The sequence below is a fragment of the Argopecten irradians genome, chromosome 1 (assembly GCF_041381155.1).
Source record: "Argopecten irradians isolate NY chromosome 1, Ai_NY, whole genome shotgun sequence".
Taxonomy (NCBI): Eukaryota; Metazoa; Mollusca; class Bivalvia; order Pectinida; family Pectinidae; genus Argopecten; species Argopecten irradians.
Genome location: NC_091134.1, coordinates 38,815,937 through 38,833,048, shown reverse-complemented (window position 1 = coordinate 38,833,048; position 17,112 = coordinate 38,815,937). Strand labels below are relative to the sequence as shown.

The window sequence follows — 17,112 nt, the reverse complement described above, 5'->3', positions numbered from 1 at the left end:
AAGAAACAAACATGTAGAAGTTTTTCGCACAGACGAAAATTATCCGTAATGATGCATTCATGGTAATTTTTCGACCGTGTTAAACCGGCGTCGCATCCGTAAGAATGTGAACGAGGTTTTGCTTCAGAGTCAACATATGCAATTTTATGTTTAAAGTTATATATTTACTTTCATTACTTACTTGATTCACATGTATCACCACTGTCATAGTAACCTGTGTTACAGATACATGTACCCCCACTACAGGTAGACAAGGCTGTACATTCATTGGCGATGTTGTTACAGGACTCCCCGGGAAGGATCTCTGGGGAACAAGTTACACTGAGTTAAACAGCAGTTAGTTTACTAGACGAAAATATCTTGCAAAACATGAGTATGTTGTTCTAACAAGGATTTCTTTGTCTATGAGCATATAAATCCAATGATATAAATTCCATACATAGACCTTTTCTGTTCGTAATTGTCAGTTGCTATTGAAAAATTGTTTCCCTGAATGACATCCATTATTTGATGCAAAGCTTTTACATATATCTGACTTACTTAGAGTACATAATCCGTTATTGGCTGATAGACCATCACTGTCATAGTAACCATTGTTACAGGTACACACACCACCAATACACACAGAGTTATCCTTACAGGCGTTTGTTGGTGATACTGGGCATGATACTCCTGGATTTAGTCCTGATTTGAGAGAATTTTGATTTAATATAAATGCAATTTTAGCTTATTTTTCATATCATGTACATAGGACAAGGAGACTTCTCCGAGGCAGCGAATTTTATTTACTCTTTGTGATCTAACTGTTCGTTAGTCAGCCTGACTTACTTTCCGTACACATCCCACTATTAGCTGACGAGTCATAGCTGTCATAGTAACCATTGTTACAGGTACACACACCTCTAAAAACACAGAGTCGTCCTTACATGCATTTGTTGGTGTTGAAGGACATGCCTTTCCTATGTCAATTTTTGATTAAAAATAATTACATTTTGCACAGATTTTAGTTTTAGGGAAAGTATGGTTGAACAATTTCAGTGCTAGATCGACAAAGGCCTTCTTATGAATCAATCCAAGTTAGAATGTATTCCTATATATATATATACCCAATATGACTAGTATATTAAGGTTATATTCGGCTTTGGTTGGATCGAAACATCTAGAACAGAAACTTCAACATACATGCAGTATCTGTCTTTTTTTCATTTCTAAATCATGATTGCATGCACCTTTACTGATTGATCAAATACAATAAACAATTGTCACTTTGTTCCCGGAGAAGAAACAAACATGTAGAAGTTTTTTCGCACGGACGAAAATTATCCGTAATGATGCATTCATGGTAATTTTTCGACCGTGTTAAACCGGCGTCGCATCCGTAAGAATGTGAAAGAGGTTTTGCTTCAGAGTCAACATATGCAATTTTATGTTTAAAGTTATATATTTACTTTCATTACTTACTTGATTCACATGTATCACCACTGTCATAGTAACCTGTGTTACAGGTACATATACCCCCACTACAGGTAGACAAGGCTGTACATTCATTGGCGATGTTGTTACAGGACTCCCCGGGAAGGATCTCTGGGGAACAAGTTACACTGAGTTAAACAGCAGTTAGTTTACTAGACGAAAATATCTTGCAAAACATGAGTATGTTGTTCTAACAAGGATTTCTTTGTCTATGAGCATATAAATCCAATGATATAAATTCCATACATAGACCTTTTCTGTTCGTAATTGTCAGTTGCTATTGAAAAATTGTTTCCCTGAATGACATCCATTATTTGATGCAAAGCTTTTACATATATCTGACTTACTTAGAGTACATAATCCGTTATTGGCTGATGGACCATCACTGTCATAGTAACCATTGTTACAGGTACACACACCACCAATACATATAGAGTTGTCCTTACAGGCGTTTGTTGGTGATACTGGGCATGCTACTCCTGGGTAAAGTCCTGATTTGAGAGAATTTTGATTTAATATAGATGCAATTTTAGCTTATTTTTCATATCATGTACATAGGACAAGGAGACTTCTCCGAGGCAGCGAATTTTATTTACTCTTTGTGATCTAACTGTTCGTTAGTCAGCCTGACTTACTTTCCGTACACATCCCACTATTAGCTGACGAGTCATAGCTGTCATAGTAACCGTTGTTACAGGTACACACACCTAAAAACACAGAGTCGTCCTTACATGCATTTGTTGGTGTTGAAGGACATGCCTTTCCTATGTCAATTTTTGATTAAAAATAATTACATTTTGCACAGATTTTAAGTTTTAGGGAAAGTATGGTTGAACAATTTCAGTGCTAGATCGACAAAGGCCTTCTTATGAATCAATCCAAGTTAGAATGTATTCCTATATATATATATATACCAATATGACTAGTATATTAAGATTATATTCGGCTTTGGTTGGATCGCAAAACATCTAGAACAGAACCTTCAACATACATGCAGTATCTGTCATTTTTTTCATTTCTAAATCATGATTGCATGCACCTTTACTGATTGATCAAAGACAATAAACAATTGTCACTTTGTTCCGGGAGAAGAAACAAACATGTAGAAGTTTTTCGCACGGACGAAAATTATCCGTAATGATGCATTCATGGTAATTTTTCGACCGTGTTAAACCGGCGTCGCATCCGTAAGAATGTGAAAGAGGTTTTGCTTCAGAGTCAACATATGCAATTTTATGTTTAAAGTTATATATTTACTTTCATTACTTACTTGATTCACATGTATCACCACTGTCATAGTAACCTGTGTTACAGGTACATATACCCCCACTACAGGTAGACAAGGCTGTACATTCATTGGCGATGTTGTTACAGGACTCCCCGGGAAGGATCTCTGGGGAACAAGTTACACTGAGTTAAACAGCAGTTAGTTTACTAGACGAAAATATCTTGCAAAACATGAGTATGTTGTTCTAACAAGGATTTCTTTGTCTATGAGCATATAAATCCAATGATATAAATTCCATACATAGACCTTTTCTGTTCGTAATTGTCAGTTGCTATTGAAAAATTGTTTCCCTGAATGACATCCATTATTTGATGCAAAGCTTTTACATATATCTGACTTACTTAGAGTACATAATCCGTTATTGGCTGATGGACCATCACTGTCATAGTAACCATTGTTACAGGTACACACACCACCAATACATATAGAGTTGTCCTTACAGGCGTTTGTTGGTGATACTGGGCATGCTACTCCTGGGTTAAGTCCTGATTTGAGAGAATTTTGATTTAATATAGATGCAATTTTAGCTTATTTTTCATATCATGTACATAGGACAAGGAGACTTCTCCAAGGCAGCGAATTTTATTTACTCTTTGTGATCTAACTGTTTGTTAGTCAGCCTGACTTACTTTCCGTACACATCCCACTATTAGCTGACGAGTCATAGCTGTCATAGTAACCATTGTTACAGGTACACACACCTCTAAAAACACAGAGTCGTCCTTACATGCATTTGTTGGTGTTGAAGGACATGCCTTTCCTATGTCAATTTTTGATTAAAAATAATTACATTTTGCACAGATTTTAGTTTTAGGGAAAGTATGGTTGAACAATTTCAGTGCTAGATCGACAAAGGCCTTCTTATGAATCAATCCAAGTTAGAATGTATTCCTATATATATATATATATATACCAATATGACTAGTATATTAAGATTATATTCGGCTTTGGTTGGATCGCAAAACATCTAGAACAGAAACTTCAACATACATGCAGTATCTGTCATTTTTTTCATTTCTAAATCATGATTGCATGCACCTTTACTGATTGATCAAAGACAATAAACAATTGTCACTTTGTTCCCGGAGAAGAAACAAACATGTAGAAGTTTTTCGCACGGACGAAAATTATCCGTAATGATGCATTCATGGTAATTTTTCGACCGTGTTAAACCGGCGTCGCATCCGTAAGAATGTGAAAGAGGTTTTGCTTCAGAGTCAACATATGCAATTTTATGTTTAAAGTTATATATTTACTTTCATTACTTACTTGATTCACATGTATCACCACTGTCATAGTAACCTGTGTTACAGGTACATATACCCCCACTACAGGTAGACAAGGCTGTACATTCATTGGCGATGTTGTTACAGGACTCCCCGGGAAGGATCTCTGGGGAACAAGTTACACTGAGTTATGTAGTTATGAGTATGTTGTTCTAACGAGGATTTCTTTGTCTATGAGCATATAAATCCAAAGATATAAATTCCATACATAGATCTTTTCTGTTCGTAATTGTCAGTTGCTATTGAAAAATTGTTTCCCTGAATGACATTCATTATTTGATGCAAAGCTTTTACATATATCTGACTTACTTAGAGTACATATCCCGTTATTGGCTGATGGACCATCACTGTCATAGTAACCATTGTTACAGGTACACACACCACCAATACATATAGAGCTGTCCTTACAGGCGTTTGTTGGTGATACTGGACATGATACTCCTGGATTTAGTCCTGATTTGAAAGAATTTTGATTTAATATAGATGCAATTTTAGCTTATTTTTCATATCATGTACATAGGACAAGGAGACTTCTCCAAGGCAGCGAATTTTATTTACTCTTTGTGATCTAACTGTTCGTTAGTCAGCCTGACTTACTTTCCGTACACATCCCACTATTAGCTGACGAGTCATAGCTGTCATAGTAACCGTTGTTACAGGTACACACACCTCTAAAAACACAGAGTCGTCCTTACATGCATTTGTTGGTGTTGAAGGACATGCCTTTCCTATGTCAATTTTTGATTAAAAATAATTACATTTTGCACAGATTTTAGTTTTAGGGAAAGTATGGTTGAACAATTTCAGTGCTAGATCGACAAAGGCCTTCTTATGAATCAATCCAAGTTAGAATGTATTCCTATATATATATATATACCAATATGACTAGTATATTAAGATTATATTCGGCTTTGGTTGGATCGCAAAACATCTAGAACAGAACCTTCAACATACATGCAGTATCTGTCATTTTTTTCATTTCTAAATCATGATTGCATGCACCTTTACTGATTGATCAAAGACAATAAACAATTGTCACTTTGTTCCGGGAGAAGAAACAAACATGTAGAAGTTTTTCGCACGGACGAAAATTATCCGTAATGATGCATTCATGGTAATTTTTCGACCGTGTTAAACCGGCGTCGCATCCGTAAGAATGTGAAAGAGGTTTTGCTTCAGAGTCAACATATGCAATTTTATGTTTAAAGTTATATATTTACTTTCATTACTTACTTGATTCACATGTATCACCACTGTCATAGTAACCTGTGTTACAGGTACATATACCCCCACTACAGGTAGACAAGGCTGTACATTCATTGGCGATGTTGTTACAGGACTCCCCGGGAAGGATCTCTGGGGAACAAGTTACACTGAGTTAAACAGCAGTTAGTTTACTAGACGAAAATATCTTGCAAAACATGAGTATGTTGTTCTAACAAGGATTTCTTTGTCTATGAGCATATAAATCCAATGATATAAATTCCATACATAGACCTTTTCTGTTCGTAATTGTCAGTTGCTATTGAAAAATTGTTTCCCTGAATGACATCCATTATTTGATGCAAAGCTTTTACATATATCTGACTTACTTAGAGTACATAATCCGTTATTGGCTGATGGACCATCACTGTCATAGTAACCATTGTTACAGGTACACACACCACCAATACATATAGAGTTGTCCTTACAGGCGTTTGTTGGTGATACTGGGCATGCTACTCCTGGGTTTAGTCCTGATTTGAAGAAAAATGTTTAAAACACCTGAAAATAGAGGCTACAATTTTACTCATTGTATTATATTAGTCTTTATTATCATGAGCAGTGGGCAATTAAGTTAAATGTAATGTCGCAACTTACTTAATTCACATGTTGCACCACTGTCATAGTAACCTGAGTTACAGGTACATATACCCCCACTACAGGTAGACAAGGCTGTACATTCATTGAGGATGTTGTTACAGGGCTCTCCAGGTAGAATGTCTATGCAGAAGAAAACAAGTCACACAAGTAAATGTAAGTAATATTTGTACGTTACTGGTAATTCAAGTGTATCCAGATTGCAATTTTTCAAAAACAAAATTTGATTACCATGGTTTTTTAAAGCTCACAAAACAATAAAAAGCAGACCTGACAATTGCAAATGTTGTGTAGATTAAAAATATATATACTTTTATATAGGTGTTATTTAAGGTAAAAAAGCTGTGTACATAATTAAAGTCTGCACATTATTTTGCTGAATTTTTCAAATCTACTGTACTCTGCTACCCTTATTGGAATACCTAGGAGAGTTCCGTTACATGAACGACAAATCTTGCTAAACAGGGCTTCGCATGGGGAAAACATGATTTTCGAACATGCCGTTCAGAGTGAAACATGATGTTTTGTCGCCTTCACACGTGACGTCTTTCGACCAATTAGCGAGGGCGATTTATCGGTGGTGTACAATAATATTAATTTTAAAGTAATCATTGTTATGTATGTTTCATTGTCGGTTTAACGATACAATACTATATCCTACGCGATGTCACCAAGTCCTGTAATGTTGTTTGAGACTTCTAAATATATTCTTTATACTGTTATACTTACTAGCAGTACATGTTCCGCCGACATTTGTAGTATCTCCATCGTTGTCATAGTAACCACATTTACACACACATGTAGTACTACAGACGGCGTTGGGGTCAGCACAGGAACCACATGTATTACCAAGAAGGCTTTCTATGGAAAAAATTCAAACAAAAACCAACCAAGGTGATGTCACAATACATATCAATTAAGAAAATGACATCATGTAATCATTTATAAAATTAATCGATTTGTATGCATATGCATTTCGGAGGTCAAATGTTAAAAATACAATATCTATTAAGTCGCCGAAAACTTAATATTGGCATTCTCTTACCGAGAGCTATTGGTTGAACGTAAAAATGCACAAACTTCAATCTAGGAAACAATGTCCTAGATTATCATTTGGACTTATCCGAAGTTTCAACTAGCAATTCTCTAGTTCATTCTAAATTTTTCAAGCAGATTTTAAAGTTTTTTTGTTCTCTTAATTGTTTAATTATCTAAGGCAACGAATGTATTTTCATAATATTTTCAAAAACATACACTTACGATTTATCACACACAAGCTTTATATCTAAATTAATGAATTTAAGGATCAATATTAACATATTATCATGAAATAAATACAGTCATCCATTTTTATGTCTTACTTGTAGTAACTGTTATTGGTATTGACGTTGTTACTTCTTGATCTGCTGTCCAACTTCCAGATTCTATAGACTTTATATAGAAGTTGTACGTTGTGGCCGACTGAAGTCCTGTCACCTGTAGAGATGTAGCTGTAGTACCAGTCCCGGTACCACCACCAGTCCATACCACATCATACCTACTGACCTGACCACTGTAGGTGGCCGGAGCTGACCAGCTTATAGTCACAGATGTGGTTCCAACATTAGAGGAGCTTAAAAAGGTCACCATTAGGTTGTTCACTGGAACCGCAAGTAATTTTCAAAAGTTGTAACAGTATCATCACCAGCGTTGACTACCTCGACACATTTATCTTTGCATTTGACCAGAGTCAATACATGTATAACAGAAGTTGTTCAGAAATTATTAAGGTTATCAAAATTTGAATTGAGTTAAATCATTTCGAAAGTTGAAAAGGCACAAAAAATAGTTATAGGGGGCCTTCGTTGTTCACAGTGACTTGAAACAAAGGTTCAATCAAAGGAGGTGACACTCAGATTGTAGAAGCAAGCGAAAACATAGTAATGCGATTATACCATCATATATATCATAAACTTACTGCCCACACAGGTACCTCCAGCGTTACCAAACCCGTTACTATCAAATGTTCCTTGGTTACATCTACATTTGTTGTCAGTGGCACAAACAGCTCCATTCGTCTGACACTGGGTAACACCTAAACCACTAGAACAGGTCCCGCTTAATGCGATCACTGAAACATCAATTAAATGTTTGGTAACTTTCAGCAACAGCATTTCAATTAAGTTAGGAATATCAGATAATACTTTGCTTTAACAATTGAAAACGGCGGCCAAACGACAATACTTTCATAAAGGTAAAGATGAACGATGTTATGAGATTATGACTAAAATACTAAAATGCCGTATGAAATTTTTGTCTCGGGTGAACTTCTTAACTAAATTAAACATATTAGGACACCTGGGATCAAAACAACGTCCCAGATGCACAATCGTAAATTGGATAAATTTTACTTCATTACCCACCTGATGTCCAGTGACTTCGCTGGTGTAACTTTTTTTGCATATGGAGATTTGTTCATTGGCTGTGCAATTATGACGTTATAACAGAAACAATGAAGTGAAGTTACGAAATAATGACGTGACGTCAGAATTCGAGACAGCGGGGCGAAATGGCTGACTGCTGTATTTTGTGGTACATTTTGACGGTGAAATTCCTTATAATATAACTTAATGTAGTTATGTAATAAAGGAAAACTGGTCACATGACATTTCATGACAAAATGCGTCTTTGCCGGTAATACTATAACCCTTTCGGGGTCCTTTCATTGTAAGGTACTACATTTATTATAGTTGAGTAATGTTTATTTTATTTCTTTTAATGTTTAAAAACTATCCAATTTTTAAGTAATGATTTTCTTCATTTAATGAACCAAATGGACTTTCTAACCTGAAATGTACATTTTGTTGCATATTTTGCCCAAATACAACATCACAACAATCTACGACTCGAAGGTAATACCTAAGGTTAGGCTTGATCCATACACTTTATCAACTTAATTATGTTCAAGTACACCTAAGAAGCTCTACTAACCATAACACGTGTGTGAGCATATAGATTCCAATACATTTCAGTACCCCTTGGACTTTGAAATCGTGTCCCGAGGGAAAGGTCTCGCGCCTCCATGCAGGCAGCCATGTTTTAATTCTCGCTATCAGCACGACGAGATTTGAAATTTCTATACTAGACTAAATGTGTTATCAGTATACGTTTTAAAATTTTTTTTATACAGATAGTGCAGATATATCATGGGAATCTTAACGGGGAATGAAAAATACTACATTATAATCACGAATTCGTTGTAAGCGTGTTCGTTATTTAGGTGTTTAACTGTAGTTTAAAAGGTCTAAAACCGTATAAAATATATTTAAAAACACTATTAATGGTGATTAATTCTGTAAACATTGAAATAACCAACAAAATCAATATAGTGGTCTACCTTGTATTTTGTCATCCCTTCCTACTTTCGGTTTTTGAACGCTGTTGTATGACATCATAGGATGCAGACGATATGCGATTCGGTACTATTTATCTTAAAATAAAACCGATCCATGCTTCCCATGACTGATGTCATTCTTGTGATGTAAGATTTACTGAAACTTGCCCTTTTTAATCTAAATATCGATTTTTTCTAAAACTTGAAAATATTTATTGTTGATGATTTGTTGTTGATGATTTTGGTATGCGTCATCTTTCTATACACAAAAAGTATGAAAATCTTGTTTTGTATAATTACGCCATTTAAAATTACGATATTAGGTCCATCACGATAACGAGTTGCCAACCAGTATTGTATAGTCATGCAGCGTAACCGTAAACTTACGTGCAGTACATATCCCGTTATTAGCTGACAAACCATCATTGTCATAGTAACCGGAGTTACAGGAACATGAACCTTCACTACAAGCTGAGTTGTCCTTACATGCATTTGGTATTACTGCATTACATGTCACCCCTGGGTTTAGTCCTGATATTACAATCGTGCATTAATGTTTTATTAAGCTTCTGACAGTAACATGAAATGTTTGGTTGTAATTTCTTTCATGGGTTGGAGCTTAAGTATGTTATCAAGTTCACTTATTTTTTGGATATTCGCAGTAAATGTATGTTGATAAACAATAATATATTATAAATTGATAGGCAATTGTACTTACGGCTCCAGAAGATGTTAAGAAAATAAAGACTTTTTTATAATTAACACAAAAAGTTTTATGTTAAGTGGAACATAACTTACGTGCTGTACATGTCCCACTACTGGTTGACGGACCATCACTGTCATAGTAACCGTTGTTACAGGTACACATACCACCAGTACACACAGAGTTATTCTTACATGCATTTGATGGTGAGGTTGGGCATGATTCTCCTGGGTTTAATCCTGATTTTGAAAGATATTTTTTAAAATTCCAATACAATGTCACAGGAAGATATTAAAGGTGGGGTTGCCAAATCCGCCCACGCTCGACCCCCCCCCCCCCCAAAAAAAAAAAAAAAAAAAAAAAATATTGCAGTGTTAAAGGTCTGGGTACAAAACTATTTTATATGTGGCTGACAGGATGATCAAGGGTTTAGTCCTGATTTAGAAAGATTTCATTTAACTCCAATACAACAGCTTTTAATTTAAGATTTTAAAAACTATATGGTTATTTCTCTTTCATGTTTACTTATTTCTTTGAAACTATTATGCAACTTCATAGGATTATAATACATGTGCAAATATGAAAACTGGGAAGATTTATTGAAACTTTTATCATTTATGATTATATTGATAGTACTTACTAGCAGTACATGTTCCCCCGACATTGGTAGTATCTCCATCATTGTCATAGTAACCAGATCTACATACACATTTAGAAATGCTACAGATGGCATTGGAGTCAGTACAAACACCACATAGATCTCCAAGAAGGCTTTCTGTAACGACAAAAAGTAATTTAAAAGATCTAAATCAAAGGTAAATCAAGAACAAAATAATATCATGCATTATTATTTAGCCGGAAAGATTATCACATATCATTCGATTTACCACTGTGTGCAGCCTTCGGACCAAAGAAATGCGTTAATGTGATATAACAGTACAAAACAATAAGAAAGTAAGGATATGAATTTTGAAATAAATTTTCATTAATGATGTCGAATAAATTAATAAAAGAAACCCAAAATTTTTCATAAATTGCATGAAAAAAGCATTGAGTAAAATATGCCGAAATAGCTTCCCGCCTTTGCTCCTTCAGTGATTTATCAGTACCGTACATATCCATCCTCGATACCCCAGGGATTCCGATCACTTACGATCTCTACACCCCTGGACTATCTCATAGCAAAACTGAAGGTAGCTCAAGTGAACAAATCTGAACCAATCCCAGGCCTGCAAACATTTTCTTTGAAGATCACAGAGAGAGCGACGCCCAACTTCAAAGCCACACAGTCAACCAAAGTGTACCGTTATACGGCTCTTTTGATGTACAACAAGGGACAAAATTACCTGTTCTGTTCTGTTGCCTCCAATTTTACTTTGAGATAGTCCAGGGGTGTAGAGATCTTAAGTGATCAGAATCATTGGAGTATCGAGGATGGTACATATCGTACATTTTTCATTCCAAATATTAAATGAAGTCTTACTTGTTGTAACCGTTATTGGTGTTGTTGTTGTTACTTCTTGATCTGCTGTCCAACTTCCAGATTCTATAGACTTTATATACAAGTTGTACGTTGTGGCTGACTGTAGTCCTGTCACATGTAGAGATGAAGCTGTAGTACCAGTCCGGGTACCACCACCAGCCTCACTCCATGTCACATCATACCTTCTGACCTGACCACTGTAGGTGGCTGGAGCTGACCAGATTATAGTCACAGATGCGGTTCCAACACTTGAGTAGGCTAGAGATGTCGCCATAATGTTACTTACTGAAACAAAGTCAAAGTTTAGTAATTAAAAAATAGTTACTTGATAAAGGTAACACATCGTAGCATATTTTAATTTATTACGAAAATAATCAAGACAACACTCTGGTTTCAGATTAAAGTAACTAAGAGTACGAAAATAGAAGTTGTTGCTAAGTGCCCATCAAGCAAACATTGGTGCTCTTTTCTGTATTTCAAAAGGCAACAAAAGGTTTAGATCTAAGTCTACAATGAAACACTAAAATAATCTTGTTCAAAGACATGTATTTGAAAATTCCTCCAAGCAGTCGAGCAAAGGTTATTAGCCATAGTTTTCGGAGTAAAAGACAGTACCCTGAGACAAATCACCGACTACAAGGTGTATTTGGTGGGTGCTAATTCGCAACCAAAAGTTTATTGCTTATATATTGTATGCCCTAATCACTCTACAACTGCGATGGTATTTGCAAATTACAGAGTCACCCGCCCTAGTGGGTAGGTATCGACTGTGGCGTCGAGTGTTTGCGAGCGTAACGTCATACTTTTATGAGAAAACAAACGTGAATTGCGCTCACAAAATAAAGACGTAACAATCGATAATAGGAAAGCTAATACAGAATACGCAGTATTAGTACCGTCACTATTGGAATAAGTAAGCAAATTGTGAAATTGAAGGGAATAGAACATAGCATATATATATAAACATTTTAAATAAAGAACAATGTATTAGTAAGTATAGATCATCACAATTACTCTTGAAACGGATTAAAACTTAAATCCTGAACAAGACGTATAGTAAAACAAAACATATGAATAAGAAAAGAGCAGTTCAAATAAATCTTTGGCCATATTTCTGTTTAAACGTTTTTGAAGCCCGTTTATATTAGTCTGGTACCCTTTCTTTAATACAGGAAAGGGTACCAACTCGGAAGAAGTAGAAACACCAGTTAATCTTCTGTTCTGAATCAGGCGATGATATCATTTTAACAATCTTATAAACTTACTGCTCACACAGGTACCACCAGCTGTACCAAACCCGTTACTATCAAATGTTCCTTGGAGACATCTACATTTGTTGTCAGTGGCACAAACAGCTCCAGTCGTCTGACACTGGGTAACACCTAAACCACTAGTACAGGTCCCGCTTAACGTAATCACTGTGGAACGAAAAATAATATTAAAAGTTAATTGCGGAATGTTAATCAGATAGCCATTTTAAGGAATGATTTCACTTTTTCAATGATTTTTTTTTACTTATACTTTGGGTAAGATATTTAGGGTTACATTTATTCATGTGTAATACCGTTACATGAAAGGCAAGAAAATGTGCATGTGTGATTGATATGGTAATACATTTGACAAATATATCTCTTAATCATTTGGTTTAGCATATTAAAAGGCCATGTCTATCCTTCTTTAGTTATAACCTTGATATGAAAAAAGAAACGAATTAATGAGGCAAATTTAAACTTACTTGAACATAAATAACTTACGTTGTGAACAGCTGGTGCCGCTGTCGTAGTATCCGGAGTTACAGACGCACGTATTGCTAACACAGGTAGAACTGGAAGGGCAAGACTGTCCAAGGGAGCTGCAGCCGTTTTCTCCAGCTGATATTACAACAACTGGCAGAAAACAAAATACAAATGCCTTATGCCATAAAAGCCAAACTTATTTTCTCACATTGTATGGACAACCAGTGCTGTAGTTTGTTAAGTTTATTTTTCCGAAGATTTGTTTATCAAGACATTTTGTCCATAATGGATATTCATCATTTGGTTAGGCTCTTCCATGCCTTTCCTTCTTAATTTATAATATTGATATGGAAAATAAAGGAATCAATAAGGCGAATTTTAAAATACTTGAGCAAAAATATGAATACTTACTTCGTGAACAAGACGTGCCACTGTCGTAGTATCCGGAGTTACATACGCACGTATTGCTAACACAGGTAGAACTGGAAGGGCAAGACTGTCCAAGGGAGCTGCAGCCGCTTTCTCCAGCTGATATTACAACAACTGGCAGAAAACAAAATACAAATGTCTTATGCCATAAAAGCCAAACTTATTTTCTCACATTGTATGGACAACCAGTGCTGTAGTTTGTTAAGTTTATTTTTCCGAAGATTTGTTTATCAAGACATTTTGTCCATAATGGATATTCATCATTTGGTTAGGCTCATGCCTTTCCTTCTTAATTTATAATATTGATATGGAAAATAAAGGAATCAATAAGGCGAATTTTAAAATACTTGAGCAAAAATATGAATACTTACTGCGTGAACAAGACGTGCCACTGTCGTAGTATCCGGAGTTACATACGCACGTATTACTAATACAAGTAGAGCTGGAAGGGCACGTCCGTCCAACAATGATGCAACCACTCTCTCCAGCTGATATAGCAACAACTGGAACAAAAAATATAGAAGTATCTCACCAGCCGAAACATGTAAAGTACATTGGAAAAGACAACACACAGGATATATTTTGGAAAGAAGTTCTTTGAATCCAAGAAACTATAGCCCTTATTGTTAAAATAAGTCGAAAAGCAGGAAAAACAATGAAATAATAGACTCTTCAGCCTTGGTGGTTAGGAAAGAGAAATGTTTTCCCTACTGTCTAACCTCAAGCCCCATGCATGTCAACAGTTGATATACAGTACTGAATATCTGCAAAGGACACAGATTTCTATTCGTCCTATCTCAAGGTAGAAAATGATCCTTTTTCTAATTACATCTAACTTCTGATATACTAGAAAATATCCTTTTTTTAATAGTAAGAAATATCTGATAACTGAATCGTAAACTATTCGTATAATCTTTCGATAAGGGTTGGGGGAGGGGGGTTGGATGGGTGGGCTGAAGGTTTATTTTAAAGATACTCATGGTATCACAAGTGCAAATATAGATATTCGTATCTGTTAGCAATGGTAAAACATAATTTCCCTGCGTTTTTTTTTCTTTTTTCTTTTATTTCTTATTGTGTTTTTTAACATGGCATAATTTCTGTAAATATATGGTTTCTATAAAAAGTATACATTTTTTTTTGTCTCTTAACTAAATTAAAATTTTGTTTTCATACAAAACACAATTTGAGAATAGTCGATTTATTCTTTCATACCTGCGTGAACAAAATCCGGTAATGGCGCGTAAATAGCGACGTCACAAAAGAGACATTGGCATTTCAATTTATTTGAATTTTTTTATATCCCTTATGAAAAAAAATCCGAGAATGGCGCAAAATCCTATGTTATCGTGATGTCATCATAAAGACATTGACTTTGCTAATTGATATGGAAAAAGCATCACTTAAAACATCGTACAAGAAAAGTATGTTTGTCAGAATCCGCTAGATTCACACAGTTTGCAAACAATTGTTTTCATACCCTTGTGATATTAAAAAAAGTAGTGATATCAATACTAAAATAAAAAATGTCAAAAAAAAAAAAAAAAAAATAATAATAAATAAAAAAAAAAATATACTAGATGTAAATTTATGTGTTTGTTTTAAGCTCTTCTGATGATTTTTGTGTGTCTAGAACGAGCTCAAAGGAAGTACTCAATACAAGCCCGAACCAGACAAAAATCAGAAGCAACTAAATGCTATACTGTAGAATATTAGCCACTAGTTGAACAGACTGTTGGAATCATGTTCACCTCTAGTAAACATCAACTCGGCGTCTAAGAAGACAATGTTCCACACGTAAGATTCCAACAAAACTTCAACCAACGGCTAAGTCCACTATCAACTCACCCATCATTCTGGACAGACAGATCAAAACGGACGGAAATTGACGGGTTATTGTCAATCTAAATGGTGCACAATTACAAATGTCACAATCCTGATAATGGCGATCATATGCAAAATCACATACTGCAGCTGCCATCTCCTGTTACAATATCAGTACCATGCAGACACAAAATCGTGCAACGTCAAAGTTTATCACTTCAACTATTCTATGCGAATTCTCGCGAAAGAAGTTAAGAACGCGCGAAGTAGCCTAGAGAAATATATCGAAAACGAAAACTATAATCAAGTGAACTCCCGGTCGAATCTGGACCACTAGCTTACACGGGACAATGCTGTCAGCACGGAACTTAACTAAATTGTCTTCAGCAAAATTTGAACGAGAATTAATGATGTATCATACTAAAATCCTAGCGATTTTTAGATCCAGGAACTTCCATCCGAATTGGACGTCTAAGAGGTATCGTTCAATCTCACGTAGCACTTGAAGAACACAATCCAAGGTCAGTACGACACAAGGTACGATACGATGATTTCTACCATGGATTAAAAGCCAAAGATGCCAACACAATGCTGATATGATTGTATCATCTAGCGGTATCCTCAGCGCAAGCCATAGACCCTATATCTGTAACCGAGTTTGATTCGAGACGAAGAAATACTATATACACAACTTCGCCATGCAAGAATCCTAGTACCCAAAAGAACGCTCAAATCCTAAGTAACGTCACCTCTTGCGAGTTATGCACAAGCAACCTGACCACGTATGCGTACATTATCGCCGGAATACAGGCCTACAATAAATTTGCTTCAAAGAACGGCTCGATGCTGGTACAAAAACAGGAACAATTAGCATCATATCCGGTGCGCCTGTACATGCACGAGCATCCTAGCAGTTTGGTTGTATAATGAATTGAACTCCAGGAACCCTGCTGACAGTCTCATTATCAGCCAATGCATAATTGATACGCATCAACAATAACTTTCTATATGTAACAATAATTACATAACTCTCCACGCAACAGGCGAAGCAAATTGTCCTCCCCAGTTGTCATCTCAATACCAATTTTCGAAAGAGTACGGAGGCAAAGATGCTGGCCCGTTTTTAGGATTCGGCTAAAGCATTTGCAGATTGACACAGTTTGCCTTACTGCATGTTTCGGGGATAGTCGGTAGGACAATGACTAAACTCCAACCCCGGCTCTCTCTGCCAAGCACATTGAACTTGCAGGAAGGCTACACTGCGCACACCTAGAGAGCCACACTCGGCACGTATAACTACACTGTACACCAACGACTCCATGGAAGATTCAATTTTTCTTTCACTGGTCTAAGTCTGAATTACACTCAATACCCACCACGATGGTAATTATGGTCCACCCTGCCCTTGGAGTTCGCCGGAGGCACGGCCCCCACTTTAAACCCTCGCACGGACGATCAGAAAAAACAAAAAGCTGCGAGTAATTACTGGAACCAATCCCGCTCGTTGACACATAGTCACACCTTCCTGAGACAAAGACACCCCCTAAACTATATTATCCGGGACAGATAGGCGCAACAGAAGAAGCGGAGTGGGTTCTCTTTGACGGAATCGGCTGACAGCAGTTACTGATTGTGTTATGTGTTAATGTGTTAATGT

General features: G+C 36.0%; 1 protein-coding gene across 1 annotated transcript; it reads right to left on the bottom strand.

Annotated features, from left to right (window-relative positions):
* Positions 1 to 173: 173 nt before the first annotated feature.
* Positions 174 to 15,612, bottom strand: LOC138324816 (tenascin-X-like). Its single transcript, XM_069270028.1, has 24 exons — positions 15,601 to 15,612; positions 14,003 to 14,134; positions 13,614 to 13,730; positions 13,202 to 13,337; positions 12,732 to 12,884; positions 11,467 to 11,751; positions 10,624 to 10,758; positions 10,079 to 10,222; positions 9,668 to 9,811; positions 7,865 to 8,017; positions 7,269 to 7,547; positions 6,637 to 6,768; positions 5,908 to 6,030; positions 5,640 to 5,783; positions 5,281 to 5,403; positions 4,357 to 4,500; positions 4,031 to 4,153; positions 3,103 to 3,246; positions 2,744 to 2,866; positions 2,109 to 2,237; positions 1,821 to 1,964; positions 1,462 to 1,584; positions 541 to 684; positions 174 to 304 (listed from the first exon to the last, which is right to left on the bottom strand). The coding sequence occupies exons 1-24, from the start codon at positions 15,610 to 15,612 to the stop codon at positions 174 to 176; spliced, it is 3,417 nt and encodes a 1,138-aa protein (XP_069126129.1).
* Between the last annotated feature and the right edge of the window lie 1,500 nt (positions 15,613 to 17,112).